This window comes from Garra rufa, chromosome 15 (genome assembly GCF_049309525.1).
Source record: "Garra rufa chromosome 15, GarRuf1.0, whole genome shotgun sequence".
NCBI classification, from domain to species: Eukaryota; Metazoa; Chordata; class Actinopteri; order Cypriniformes; family Cyprinidae; genus Garra; species Garra rufa.
The window spans coordinates 29,223,140-29,235,553 of record NC_133375.1 but is presented as its reverse complement, the minus strand read 5'-3'; the positions used below and the strand labels follow the sequence as shown (position 1 = coordinate 29,235,553).

Genomic DNA, 12,414 nt, shown 5'->3' with positions numbered 1-12,414 from the left:
GTAAACGAAACCGCACGTTTGCTCATTCACTCAAGAGACATCCAGGATTTACATTTATTATTTGGTGGCTTCATTTTAGCAGACACCAATCCGTATCGCGTTTGGATTCAAGTGTGCTGAGTGCTGACCTACTTTTGATTTATTCATCCAAAATGTGGCAACTTCCGTGACATTCACAGGGCTCGACAATAAGGACTGCTCGATGGGCCGGGGCCAGCATGCGAGACGCTCGGGACAGTAGGGCCAGTGCTGCCGTGTCACTACAGTTTAATATGCCTGCGAATGTTTGTTAATTGCATGCGCAAATACAGTCCAATGGTGCTTTCACACCGAAAGCCAAGCGAATATGCGCATCGCGTCACTCGCTCTAGTTTATAGACCTTTTTCCTGAGTAAACGATGAGCGCCGCCATTACGAATTCTAACGTCAGATTGAATGCTTTTTGTTCCGGTTTCCATAGGAACACTTTCAAATAGCGTCCATCTGTTTTTAATGTAGCTAACGTCCGCTGCTTCGTGTCATCTACACACTCATTAAAGTGAGGCACTGACAAATGACCGTCATTGCGACATTGCCAAGTGATGGCGCTATGTTGCCATGTGCTTTTTGAAAACATTTTAATAGGTTTAACATTAGTTTATTAGCTCGGAATATACCCTAATTTGACTAGAAATAATGCAGACCGGAAATGCAAAGCATTCTTTCAGTTAAGAGTCGGACTTACTTTCGTGTTCAGGAAAAACGTCACTCGCGCGAATAACAACAAGACACGATCGACCATGGCGGAGATAAATACGATCGCTGCTTTGTACTTGTTGTGTAAGTCCTAAATACACCGGAAAGCCAAATGCCGACGTGTCTGGGTTCACAGCACAGTAATGTATCACAGACATATCTCACGAATCCTTCTATAAACAAAGTGTAGAGAGAGTGTAAATAAGAGATTGATCGTGCAGTGCAGAGAGTGTCGTTGATTGTAATAGAGCTTTGTGATATAGCCAACTAAGATGAGTAAAAGGTTTTAATATTTTTATAGGAGTTTGTAAATAAGATATAGATTTAATACAGCAGTTAAATAAACAAGAAGTTATTATTAAGTGACTTACATTGTCTGACTATAACAATACCTGATTTTGCTCTGTTTCGTCGTCAAAAGTCACAACGCTGTGTTTGAATGTAGAGGCGCAACGGCTCTGCGCATCTACATTCAAACAGCGGTGTTTCGTTTATAAGCGAATGTGGGTTTTCAAACGAATCTAGTGAAATGATTCAATTTCCCATTCATAAAGAGAGTCACTTGCTTTATTCCTGAATGAACCATGCGTTCGAACGAATCAAATGAATGATACGATTCAGTAATTTCAGTTTCTTACCGCCACCTGCTGGCAGATCCTTTCAGTTATTGAAATCTTAAATACTTCTGTATTGAAAATTGTATATTTAAAACATTAATCTCAACATGAATTTATGAATTTGATTGCACTCATGGCACCTGAGCCTCATTTTCATGGATGACACTGTAAAAATGAAGACAGAAACCTTGCTGATCATTAAACTATTACTAGCACTACCTCTTTCTTGTGAAAGGAGTTTTAGTTCAATGAAGCAAATGAAAAATGACTGGAGAATTAACCTCTCAGTGAATTCACTCCACAAACTTTTATTCATCAGCATTGAAGGGCCTGAGTTGGACCATTTCAATGGCCAGAAGGTATTTGAAAGGTGGCACTCTCAGACAGAAAGGGCTCTGATAGTATTGCTCTAGAACAGAGACAATATTTGGGATCTTCTGATTAAGACCAGAAACAATCCATCACAATAAAACTTTTAACATAAATTCTGCTTAATAACACTAATATGTTTACTAATATTGTTTAAATTTTCTTCTTTGCAACAACATTCCTTTAATAGGAGTCCTCCATTTATGTATAGTTAACTGCTGATTTGGGACCATCGATTTGGTCAGACTGTTGTGCATAAATATAGTCACATCACAATTATAATTTCTTAAATTTTCAGTTGTATTTAAAGAAAAGTTATGCTGAATAAAAAGTGTATGTATAGTTATTTTTTGGCTCTTGACACATTATTTAAAATATGTGGCTAAGAAATAACTATTAACCTTTTTTTTGGTGCGGGGCCATTAAAAATTTTGGCAGGGCAAGTAAAAATCTGAACCACTGGCCCGACCGGGCCAGTAGAAAAAAATCCTTAGTGTTGAACCCTGCATTCAGCGTTATACAGTAAATAATATAGTGTTTTTGGACGCCTTATCATTTAGCCGTATTGGCGGCACTTAATGTAAATACCACTGAACCGAATGAAACTCGCATATTTTGCTGATTATTGCTGCTGAAAATGGTCAATTATTGTCTTGTTTTGGGCTGTACTAATCGGTCAAACCAGGAAAAACATTTGGAGTATATAGACTGCCAAAAGCTATAACAAATCAAAGAGAAGAGTGCAAAAAACTGTCTGAGGAACAAAAGGCGTTTGTGGTTGGCCAAACTGAACCAGCTATTTCCAGGGCAAAAATCTTGACAACATTCATGTTTGTTCTTATCATTTCCAGTCAGGTAGGTGTAATATTAGGCTACTATCTTAATTAATGCCGCTTGTACGTATCATTACCACCTATTAACTTTAGTTTGTCAAAAAATTGCACCCTTTCCTGCTTACTAAGTCCTTCTCTATATGATTTAGCAGCTTCCACATGTTTTTCTGTGGTTTAGACAGCATAAATTCAGTAGTACATTAACTGTGCAATCCATGCTGTTGTGTACGTCCGAGTATTACCAATATTGCCACACATCCAACTGACCAAATCATAATGTGTTCTGTCCGCATTTTCCCTATCACGGAAATCATAGGGCCCTAGATGTAAGACCATGAACGTACCACATTGTTCTTTTTATATCTTTATTTGGTTAGTATATAAATTAGTACAATATGTCACAACTGCATTTGGGACAGAAAAATCCCAACAGAGAGCACGCAATCACTCAAACACGCACTCAAATGATACATGCGCCCTCATTCAGACACACCAACATGCACACAACAGACTGACAGTGCTAAAAAAAGACAACCCTACAGTCTGCCTTTGACTACCTGTATGGATACTTATGCAAAAGAAGACTAATAATCACTCTTCAGATACCAGTCAAAAAACTAGTCTATATGCAAGGCTTGGTTACACCACAAGACCTAGGTTTTCTACAATGCAAAGTACCTTCTACCGAATCCCTTTTAAACTGAATATGCGATATGCGGAAATATGTTTCCAGATGTGCACAAAGTAACTGTATGGTGACAATTCATGTGCTATGTACATGATCTGTGCTTAAAGTAACATCGGTCTCAGTTTCTTAGTGTTTTATAAGAGCGATTATGCTTTGATGCACATCTGTGGGTAAAGGTGTGGTACATTTACCGTTGCTCGGCAAATTTTCACAGTCATTTCAATAGGAATCCACGCGAAAGGTAATTTTATACGATTTCGCAATGGGTTCAAACTGATCATGTGTTTTCTCCGCATTGACCCACAGTTTTCACATTCAAAACAGTAATTTCAGTAGGAATCCAAGCAAGTGAGGATAAAATTTTTACAAAGTGTTCAAATTAGTCATGTTGACCAACATAAATTTGACTTCTGAGTGACTTGTGCTTCATCACTACACTATTGTCAATAGATTATGCACTTTCGGAAGTTCCATAATTATTTTTTCACCATTACTAACATTTACCATTGATCAGTGAAATTTTGTGGCGAAATCCAGTCATTCCAATAAGAATCCGTGCGATCAGGAGTTTTACATGAGGGCAAAAAGCTCATATTTCACTCGTTGGTTGTGCAAAGTCCCAACACTGACCAACAGAATGGTGCTTGTTTTCAAAATGACTTAAAGCTATTGAATATAGACCTCTCTTTGCACGCAAAATTTTGCAAACATGATCTCACCGTAAGTGTAAGGTCTTTTTGACCAGTTTATAATAATACAGATGACTTTAGTTTGACTGATCAGTACTTTAACTGTACTAATAACACTGTTTCTTATTTCAAGTTGTGTGATTTTTCGATGTTATGTTTTCTGGTGGATTCTCAACAGGTTAACTTTGTCTTTAAACCTTCTTTTATCTTTCAAATGTGTCTATCACGGCACAGTTTTACAGTCAGATTTGTAGACGTCTGTCTGCCTTGTTTCAGATCCCACCACAGATGGAGGTTTCCCCAATGATTACATCACAGACTGGCAGTATTCCTGTGAGCACAGGCTGACATCTGGAGTCAGATGCTCATCTGACAGTCAGAAGAAGATCAGAGGTGTTAGAATGACATGAGAAGAGAGAGAGAGGGAGAGATGACATACGGAAAAGGAATGAGAGGTTGGTGATGGGGTTTAATTGCGTGATAAAGGAAAATGAATTTGAAATCGATGTATCTAACAGCTCGGCATTGCCCTGCATTTTAAGGGTCTTTGTGTGTGTTTGCAAAGTCAAGGGTCAGTTCCGAAAGAACAAATGTTCAGTGCATGAGCTGCTATCACAACAGTGAAGAGGACATTGAAGTGCATCATGGGTGTTGTAGCATGTTTAGTAGTAATCTTCGTAGTTCTTAGGGTTCAGGCAGTAGAGAATAGCTCCTCCGAAGGAGAAGATGGTGGCTCCCCAAGCCAAACCGTACCCCCAGTTAAACTCGTGGTATATTCTCAAACTGATGGTCTCGATGAACTTGATGGGATACAGCACCAAGCAGCAGGCCTGCAGGACCACTGTGAGAAACAGAAGAGCGCTGGCAATGAAATTTGCAATCATCAAAGAGACAAAAGTAGGTTAAGAACATTAAAAGTCTTCTAAATCCTCAATGGGCTTTATTCCTTGATAAGTTCCTCAACAAAGTGAGCGACTTCAAAGCGATGTAAAAATCCTCTCAAAAGAGATGCGGAAATGTCTGTTTCAGATATACCTTACATCTTTTCCCTGTGATGCGTTCATATCGTGAACAACTGATTACTGAAGCAGCTGGCTTGGAAAAATAATGCATTTGCTGTTTCCTGGTCCATTAGCTGCAGCAGTTGCGTCTTAGAGCCAACAACACATTTTAAATTCATAATACATGAAGCCTAATTTAATGTGCATGGAAAACAGAAATGGGAAGCCAGCTCATTAATGTCTTCAGTGTAAGTGTGTGTGTGCACGGTTGTGTCTATTTCACCTGCGGCAAAGAGCATAACAGCAACCGGTCGGTAGAAGCATCTCCTGGAGCGAATGCAGACAGACACCAGGGCCACCAGGAAGGAAAGAAGGATAAGGAACGCTCCACCCAACAACAAAGCCAATGTGGCGATCTGCCAGTCTGCATTAAATCAATACATGAAAAAACAATAGATCAGTTTCATATCGTATTACACTGGATGCATTATATTCATATTATATGAACATTATATCTGGTAAAAGTAAAGTCTCATGGGATATATGACTCATGTACTATCCCCCGGTTTCATAGACAAGGCTTAAGCTTAGTGACTAAAGTAAGTCTGAGCTGTTTCAATTGAAAGAAACTTGCACAGACTGATCTTAAAATATATCAGTGCCGTTGTTACTTAAATGTCTTAATTGAACTATGGCCTAATCCTGCTTTAGGCTAAGCCCTGTCTATGAAACCAGGCCTATATATGCTAAAGAAACCTTCAAGACTAACCATCCAAAAATGAGAAATGTAACAATAATAATTTGGTCACTTTCAAAAGTATTCTATGGCTTCAATAGACCATTTTTATTTTTATGATGTTTTTATGTCCTTTTTAAAGCTGGTAGTGCATGGAGAGAGCAAAACAAAACACAGACCACAAATTCGAAGTACAAAATGAGGATTTGTAAAGAAAACATTGGTGGATTATGATATGCAGTTGAAGTTGAAAGTTTACATACACCTTGCAGAATCTGCAAACTGTTAATTATTTTACCAAAATAAGAGGGATCATACACATTTCATGTTATTTTTGATCTATTACTGACCTGAATAAGATGTTTCACATAAAATATGTTTACATATAGTCCACAAGAGAAAATAGTTGATTTTTTTTTTTTTTTTGAGATAGTTGTTCATGAGTTCCTTGTTTGTCCTGAACAGTTAAACTGCCCGCTGTTCTTCAGAAAAATCCTTCAGGTGCCACAAATTCTTTGTTTTTGAGCATTTTTGTGTATTTGAACTCTTTCCAACAATTTTTAGATCCATCTCTTCACACTGAGGACAACTGAGGGACTCATTTGCAACTATTACAGAAGGTTAAAACACTCACTGATGCTTCAGAAGGAAAAACGATGCATTAGGAGTAATTCTGCAAGGTGTATGTAAACTTTTGAATATGGATCTTTTTCTTACACAAATGCATTAATTTGCTTTAGAAGACCTTTATTAACACCCAAAAGCTGTGTGGAGCACTTTTTATGATGATGGATGAACTTTATTGGATTTTAAAATCTTAACAGCCATTCACTGACATTATAAATCTTAGAACAGCCAGGACATTTTTTAATATAACTCTGAATGAAGAAAGTCATATACACATTTTTAGGTGAACTATCACTTTAACAAATGGAACCAGTGTTGTCAGACTAGTAAATAATGACAGGATTATCTTATTTTTGTCAACTATTCTTTTAGCAGCCTTTAACAGGCTGGAATTCAATACACACATGCCTACAGAATGGCTGACACGAACACTCACATCTTGGCTTTGCGTAACTGAAAGAATGAACCTCTCTGGGCAGAAGAGAGCTTATCGACAATTCTGGTGGGCTAAATGGGGCATCGCATAATGTATTCCTCCCTCCCTTTCTCTCTCCTTCAGTCCCTCTTGTTTCAGCTTTTCATTCAAGCACTCCGAGACACTCAGCTAGAGTAGGGCCCAGAAATAGCACTGAATCCTCCATGGAACGTGGGAGTGAGGGAGGGGGCAAGGAGAAAGAGACAGAGAGGAGGTGCCTGACACAGTATGCCTGCTCCCATATCTGACGACATGAGAGTATATGTGTGGAATCTCGCATGCACTTCGGGACGACTCCTGAGGAATCTCATTAGGTAGGCAAAGGGGAAACGCATTACGAGTAGATGATCTCTAAGGAGTGACTTGCCAAGTTTTTTTAAGCTACGAAGCCTGAGGGTGTCATTTTTTTCTCATTTGTCATGTTACATTTATTTCTAACTCATCATGTGAAATTCTTCTAATTAGTTAACAGTGAGTAGCTTAGTTTTCAAAGACAAACATGCTGACTTGTTTTGAGTCATAAATTGGTGTTTGTGAATTAATCGGTTGAGTGAATGATTCAATGACTCGTTCATAAGGACAGTTATTTGTTTTGAATGAAAAATGATTCATTGTTTGTCAACAAATCAGTTGAGTAAATAATTCAATGACTCATTCACAAGGACTGCCGCTTATTTTGAATCATGAATGAATGGCACTGTCCCAAATGGCACACTTCATGTGCACTTGTGGTCTTGTGGACTTGCAATGGCTAACGCGCACTTCTGCTGACAGTCAAAGTGGTGTTAAAGAGTTCTGCTCAAAAGCCAAAGTGATTTTACGTCACGAAAGTGTGAACTCGGGGGAAGGATTTTGTGTGCCATTTGGGACAGGGCCAAACAGTGTTTGTGAACATATCGTTTGAATAAATAATTCAGTGACTCAATCATTAAGACAGACACTTGTTCCTGAATCAATTAGTGGTCATGAATAAATCAGTTGAGTTAATGATTCAACAACTCCCTTATAAGGACAATCATGTGTTTGAATCATTAATTAATTGGTCTGAAGGAGTCAGTTGAGTAAATGATTCAATGACTCACACATGAAGACCAACACTTGTTGCGTTCCTGAATCAATCAGTGTTCATGAACAAACCAGTTGAGTTAATGATCCAGCAACTGCCTTATATGGACAATCATGTGTTTTGAATCACTAATTAATTGGTCTGAACGAATCAGTCGAGTAAATAATTCAATGACTCACTCATAAAGACAGTCACTTGTTTTGTTCCTGAATCAGTGTTCATGAACAAATCAGTTGAGTTCATGATTCAATGACTCTTTTATAAGAACAGTCATGTGGTTTGAATCATTAATTAATTGGTCCAATCAAATCAGTTGAGTAAATGATTCAATGACTCACTCATGAAGACCAACACTTGTTGCGTTCCTGAATCAATCAGTGTTCATGAACAAATCAGTTGAGTTAATGATTCAACAACTCCCTTATAACCACAATCATGTGTTTTGAATCATTAATTAATTTGTCTGAACGAATCAGTCGAGTAAATGATTCAATGACTCACTCATGAAGACAGCAACTTTTTTAGTTTCGTAACGATTCGTTTTTTTTACAAATCGGTTGAATGAACAGTTCAGTGACTCCTACATAAAGTCTGGTGCAACAATGTAACTTGCAAACAAGCTTACTGAAAGCACAATCAAACATTTTACTTACAACATGTCTGTTTTATTTCAGTATGGAGAATTGGAAGACTTGACTGTTTTAAAAAAAAAGAATAAGATGTCTGTGTTTACTCAGTGGTAACTTTAAAAAGCTCACTCACTTTATATTATTCGGTGGCAAACAAACAATCTGTTGCAACACACTCCCATTATAAATAAAATCAGACAGCATTACACAAGTTACAAAAACAAGAACATTACAGCAAGCACTGGTCATTAATAATGTAAATGGTATATTGTTTTAGGTTTGAAATTGCTCTAAAACCTGACCTGTCTTTTGTTATTATATAAAATAGGCCAACAACAGGAAACTATGTATATATCTTCTCCAGTATCAAGTTCACAAATAAATTTGTCAAGAGTTACTTTGGAAAGTCAGAGAAATTACTCAGATTAAACATTGGAAACAAAGACCATGATGATGTTTTTGTTTATTCATCATGTGATGAATGATTCAATTACTGAACCTGAGAAAGAACTCAAAACATTTCATAAGACATTGATGGCTGTTTGTTTAAATAAAACCATAAAAGCCCTGGACCCTGTCGCAGGGTTTTGTTATTACATAGTGATATCTGTAAATAGAAATATTTTCATCAGCTTGGGAAAATGATCTATAATTTTCTCCACTGGAAAATAATCATTGCTAGCGCTAAATCTTTTTCAGAGATGGCTGGGAGCTGCTCCGGGCCACAGCTTCATTCCACCATACTATGGTTTCAAACATAAACAAAGCCTTTTTACCAAATAAGGTTTATGATTCTGCATAATAAATATGTCTGTCACCGCAGGAAGCTAGAGAACAGAGCTGCTGATATTTGCTTCCATATAAAAACAAAATTCTGACACCTCGACCCTTAACCCCTCTGGATAGCCACCAAAATCCTGCAAATCATCAACGAGAGTGTCGTTCTGCCATCTGGAAAAAAGATTTCGACTTTATGTAACCTTGAGGTCTATGTCTGAGGGGTCTCTGGCAAAATGGAGCTTATCCGAAAAACCCCTGCAGGACTACAGATGGAAATGAGGATAGGAGATAAAAATCAAAACATTCATTACTGTAATCTGTTTTTCAGCAAGCAAGTGCCTCTTGGCTAGTTCTTTCAATCTGATACTGTGATGAGGGGAGAAAGAAGTCCAATGTCGTAGACTAAATTACGTCAATAAGACACAGCGTCTCCACATTCCTCGCCATCCGCGGACGGGAAGAGAGAAATCGGTGTATACTTTGCGCCGTGGACTCCACATTGAATCGCTGCCTCTTCTCCAGTCGAGCATAACATCAGCACAAAAAGACTCTCACACACTTTCGCCACATTCCTGTTGTTCGCGATTATCTCTCCCCGAGAGCTTTCACAACTTTGCATGTAATAGGGAGTGCGTTTCTGTTAACATATCTATGACAGAGATACGCTGGAGTCGATGAAAGTTTAGCAAGCAAATATGCTTGTATATGGCAGGCTGAGGAGTTAGCCGGTAATTGCGAAGCTAATGAGATTTAGTATAATGCACAGTGCATGACAGAGAAAACACAGAGGAAATGGAGTTACTGATTACAGAAAACCCAAAATCAATAATGCGCTGCAGAGGGAAGCCACTCACCCAGGCCGCTCCTTTGGTATTTTGACTAGAGCTCCATGACTTTATATGGAGTCAAACTGTGCTTTTTAAAAATGACGGGACAAGCTCCAGAGCCAAGGAAGTTGTCATTCCAAACCAAAGCTAAAATAACATCCTAAATCTTAACTGTGTTTGGCACTCCAAGACTTTACCAAAAAAAAAAAAAAAAATGTGGCACCAACACCAACATACTAAAAATGAATATGGCCCCCAAACTGCAGTTTGTTCACTAGTAAACCTTCACGGACGCCAAAAAGGAAGTTTCTCTTTCAGGGCAAAATGACATTTCTAGAATGCAGCACTTGTTTCCTTGGTAACTAATCTGTCCACATTAGGGCCTCTAGGGAGCTCTCCTCTCAAAACTTAACCTCACTCCTTGGCCGGTGAGGAGACCTTAACAAAGGCTCATTTTGTAGACAACAAAAGCAGAATGAAACCCCAGCTGGACCACCGATTCCATCACACATTCCCACATCATCCAAAAGCCCTTCCACCAAACAAGCTGTGAATAAAATACAGCGTCTAGTAAACGTTAAGGATCGATATCAATTAATTAATGAAGCATTCTTCACAAACATTGTCTCTGTAATTAGATTAATCCTGACTTGCTGTAGGCTAGAAAGTCCTTTCAAGGTTGTTCTCCCCCCCCCAAAACCATTAGCTCAAGCCTCAAGCTGTTTTCCTTTGAACCAACTAATATCACTAGGACCTATTTTGATGTCTAGTACCTATAAATAAGTCCTAGTTATACTAATTAGTAAAAATCAAACAGTAACTACACTTTAAAAAATAAAGTTTTTTTTATTGGCATCAATTGTTTTATGAAGAACATCTTGAACCTTGAACATCCATGGAACCTTTCAAATGCAGAAAAGGTTCTTTATATTTTTTAAATGTTCTTCAAAATGGTTCTTTTAGGAATTGTTCACTGAAAGGTTCTTTGGGAAACCAAAAATAGTTCTTCTATTGCATCACTGCAAAAACACCCTTTTGGAACCTTTGTTTTCAAGAGTGTATTATCTATGTATGTAGCTAGAGAAATCCAATAGTTAGTAAGATTTGTAACTGAAAAAATTTTAATTAGTAACAATTGGATATATCTCGAGTTGATATATTTAATAATTAGGCTACTAAAGTTAAAGTAACATTAAAATACAAACTAATTACAAGACTAAATGTGTAAAAACGACTTTTAATCTAACAAAGAAATGTAAAACGCAAACTGTTGACTGCTTTCTCAGTATTTAGAAAGAGCTGGTTAAGCATGAGCTGAACAATGAGTGATAATGATGCGCTAGGGAGCTAAGGGCCCCTTTTGTTATCTCATAAATCAAATATGTACCTCCAGGGCCGTGTTGCAGAGCTCACTAAAGTTAAAAAGACTGCGTCCTTTTTCCCTGCATCTTAAAATATGTATGTGCAGCCCATCCTGCTTGAACACTGTTTATTGCAAAGTTAGAAAAAGTAGCGGGTCTCACCGCTCCCTTTCTGCCCCAGCGTGCTGTCGCACCGCCAGTCCACGGAGGCAGCGGGCTTCCTGCACGACTCCCAGAGGGACAGGTGGTACTGGTCATCCGCGGTGACCCACGCCGGACTCAGCACGGCCCCAACATCCAGGCACAACGCGAGGAAAATACACACCAGACCCACCAACTTCAGGGGCGTCAACGCCGACACGCGCACTTCCTCCGCTCCGCTCACGGATGAGGCCATGTCGGCTGGATGCGCCGGTGATGAGGAGCGATGTTGCGCTGCGTCGCGGAGAAGCCTGGAACAATGATCCAGACAGTGCTTTTGGATCCGTATTCGCGATCAGTGTTTTGGAGGTTGTGGAGCAGCTGCGCGAGAGGGACGCTGTAGCAGCTGCCCTCGCGCTCCTGTGAACGCGACTGCACTGCACATTATTGAAAAATCCCTGCTGCACCTGCAGGGTCCTAGTGCCTAGCTTGAACTCCCTATTCATAGACTCGGTCTGAACGACTCGTTAACGAACAGAAATACAACGGTCCCAGCGGTTATCGAGTGAACAATTCAGCAACAGATTGAACCGAGACGCAATAGCCTGAGGATATGATTGATAGAGCAAAAACTAAATTGCTTTAATAGGCAAACTATTGTAAATTATAAATAGAATATGTCTACGTGTTTTTTTTTTTAAATAAATGTTATATTTTTTCATTTTTATTTTTAGTAGACACTTTTAAAGCGAACACTGCAAGTGACTGTAGTGTTTATGTTATTAGAACATGCAAACCCTTTTTCATTAAAGAGATACATTATTGTAAATACAAATTATA

General features: G+C 38.5%; 1 protein-coding gene across 1 annotated transcript; it reads right to left on the bottom strand.

Moving 5' to 3' along the window:
- Positions 1-4,380: 4,380 nt before the first annotated feature.
- On the bottom strand, positions 4,381-12,003 carry tmem47 (transmembrane protein 47). The gene is made up of 3 exons (XM_073819203.1): positions 11,596-12,003; positions 5,216-5,356; positions 4,381-4,772 (listed from the first exon to the last, which is right to left on the bottom strand). The coding sequence occupies exons 1-3, from the start codon at positions 11,828-11,830 to the stop codon at positions 4,594-4,596; spliced, it is 555 nt and encodes a 184-aa protein (XP_073675304.1). The 5' UTR covers positions 11,831-12,003; the 3' UTR covers positions 4,381-4,593.
- Positions 12,004-12,414: the final 411 nt, after the last annotated feature.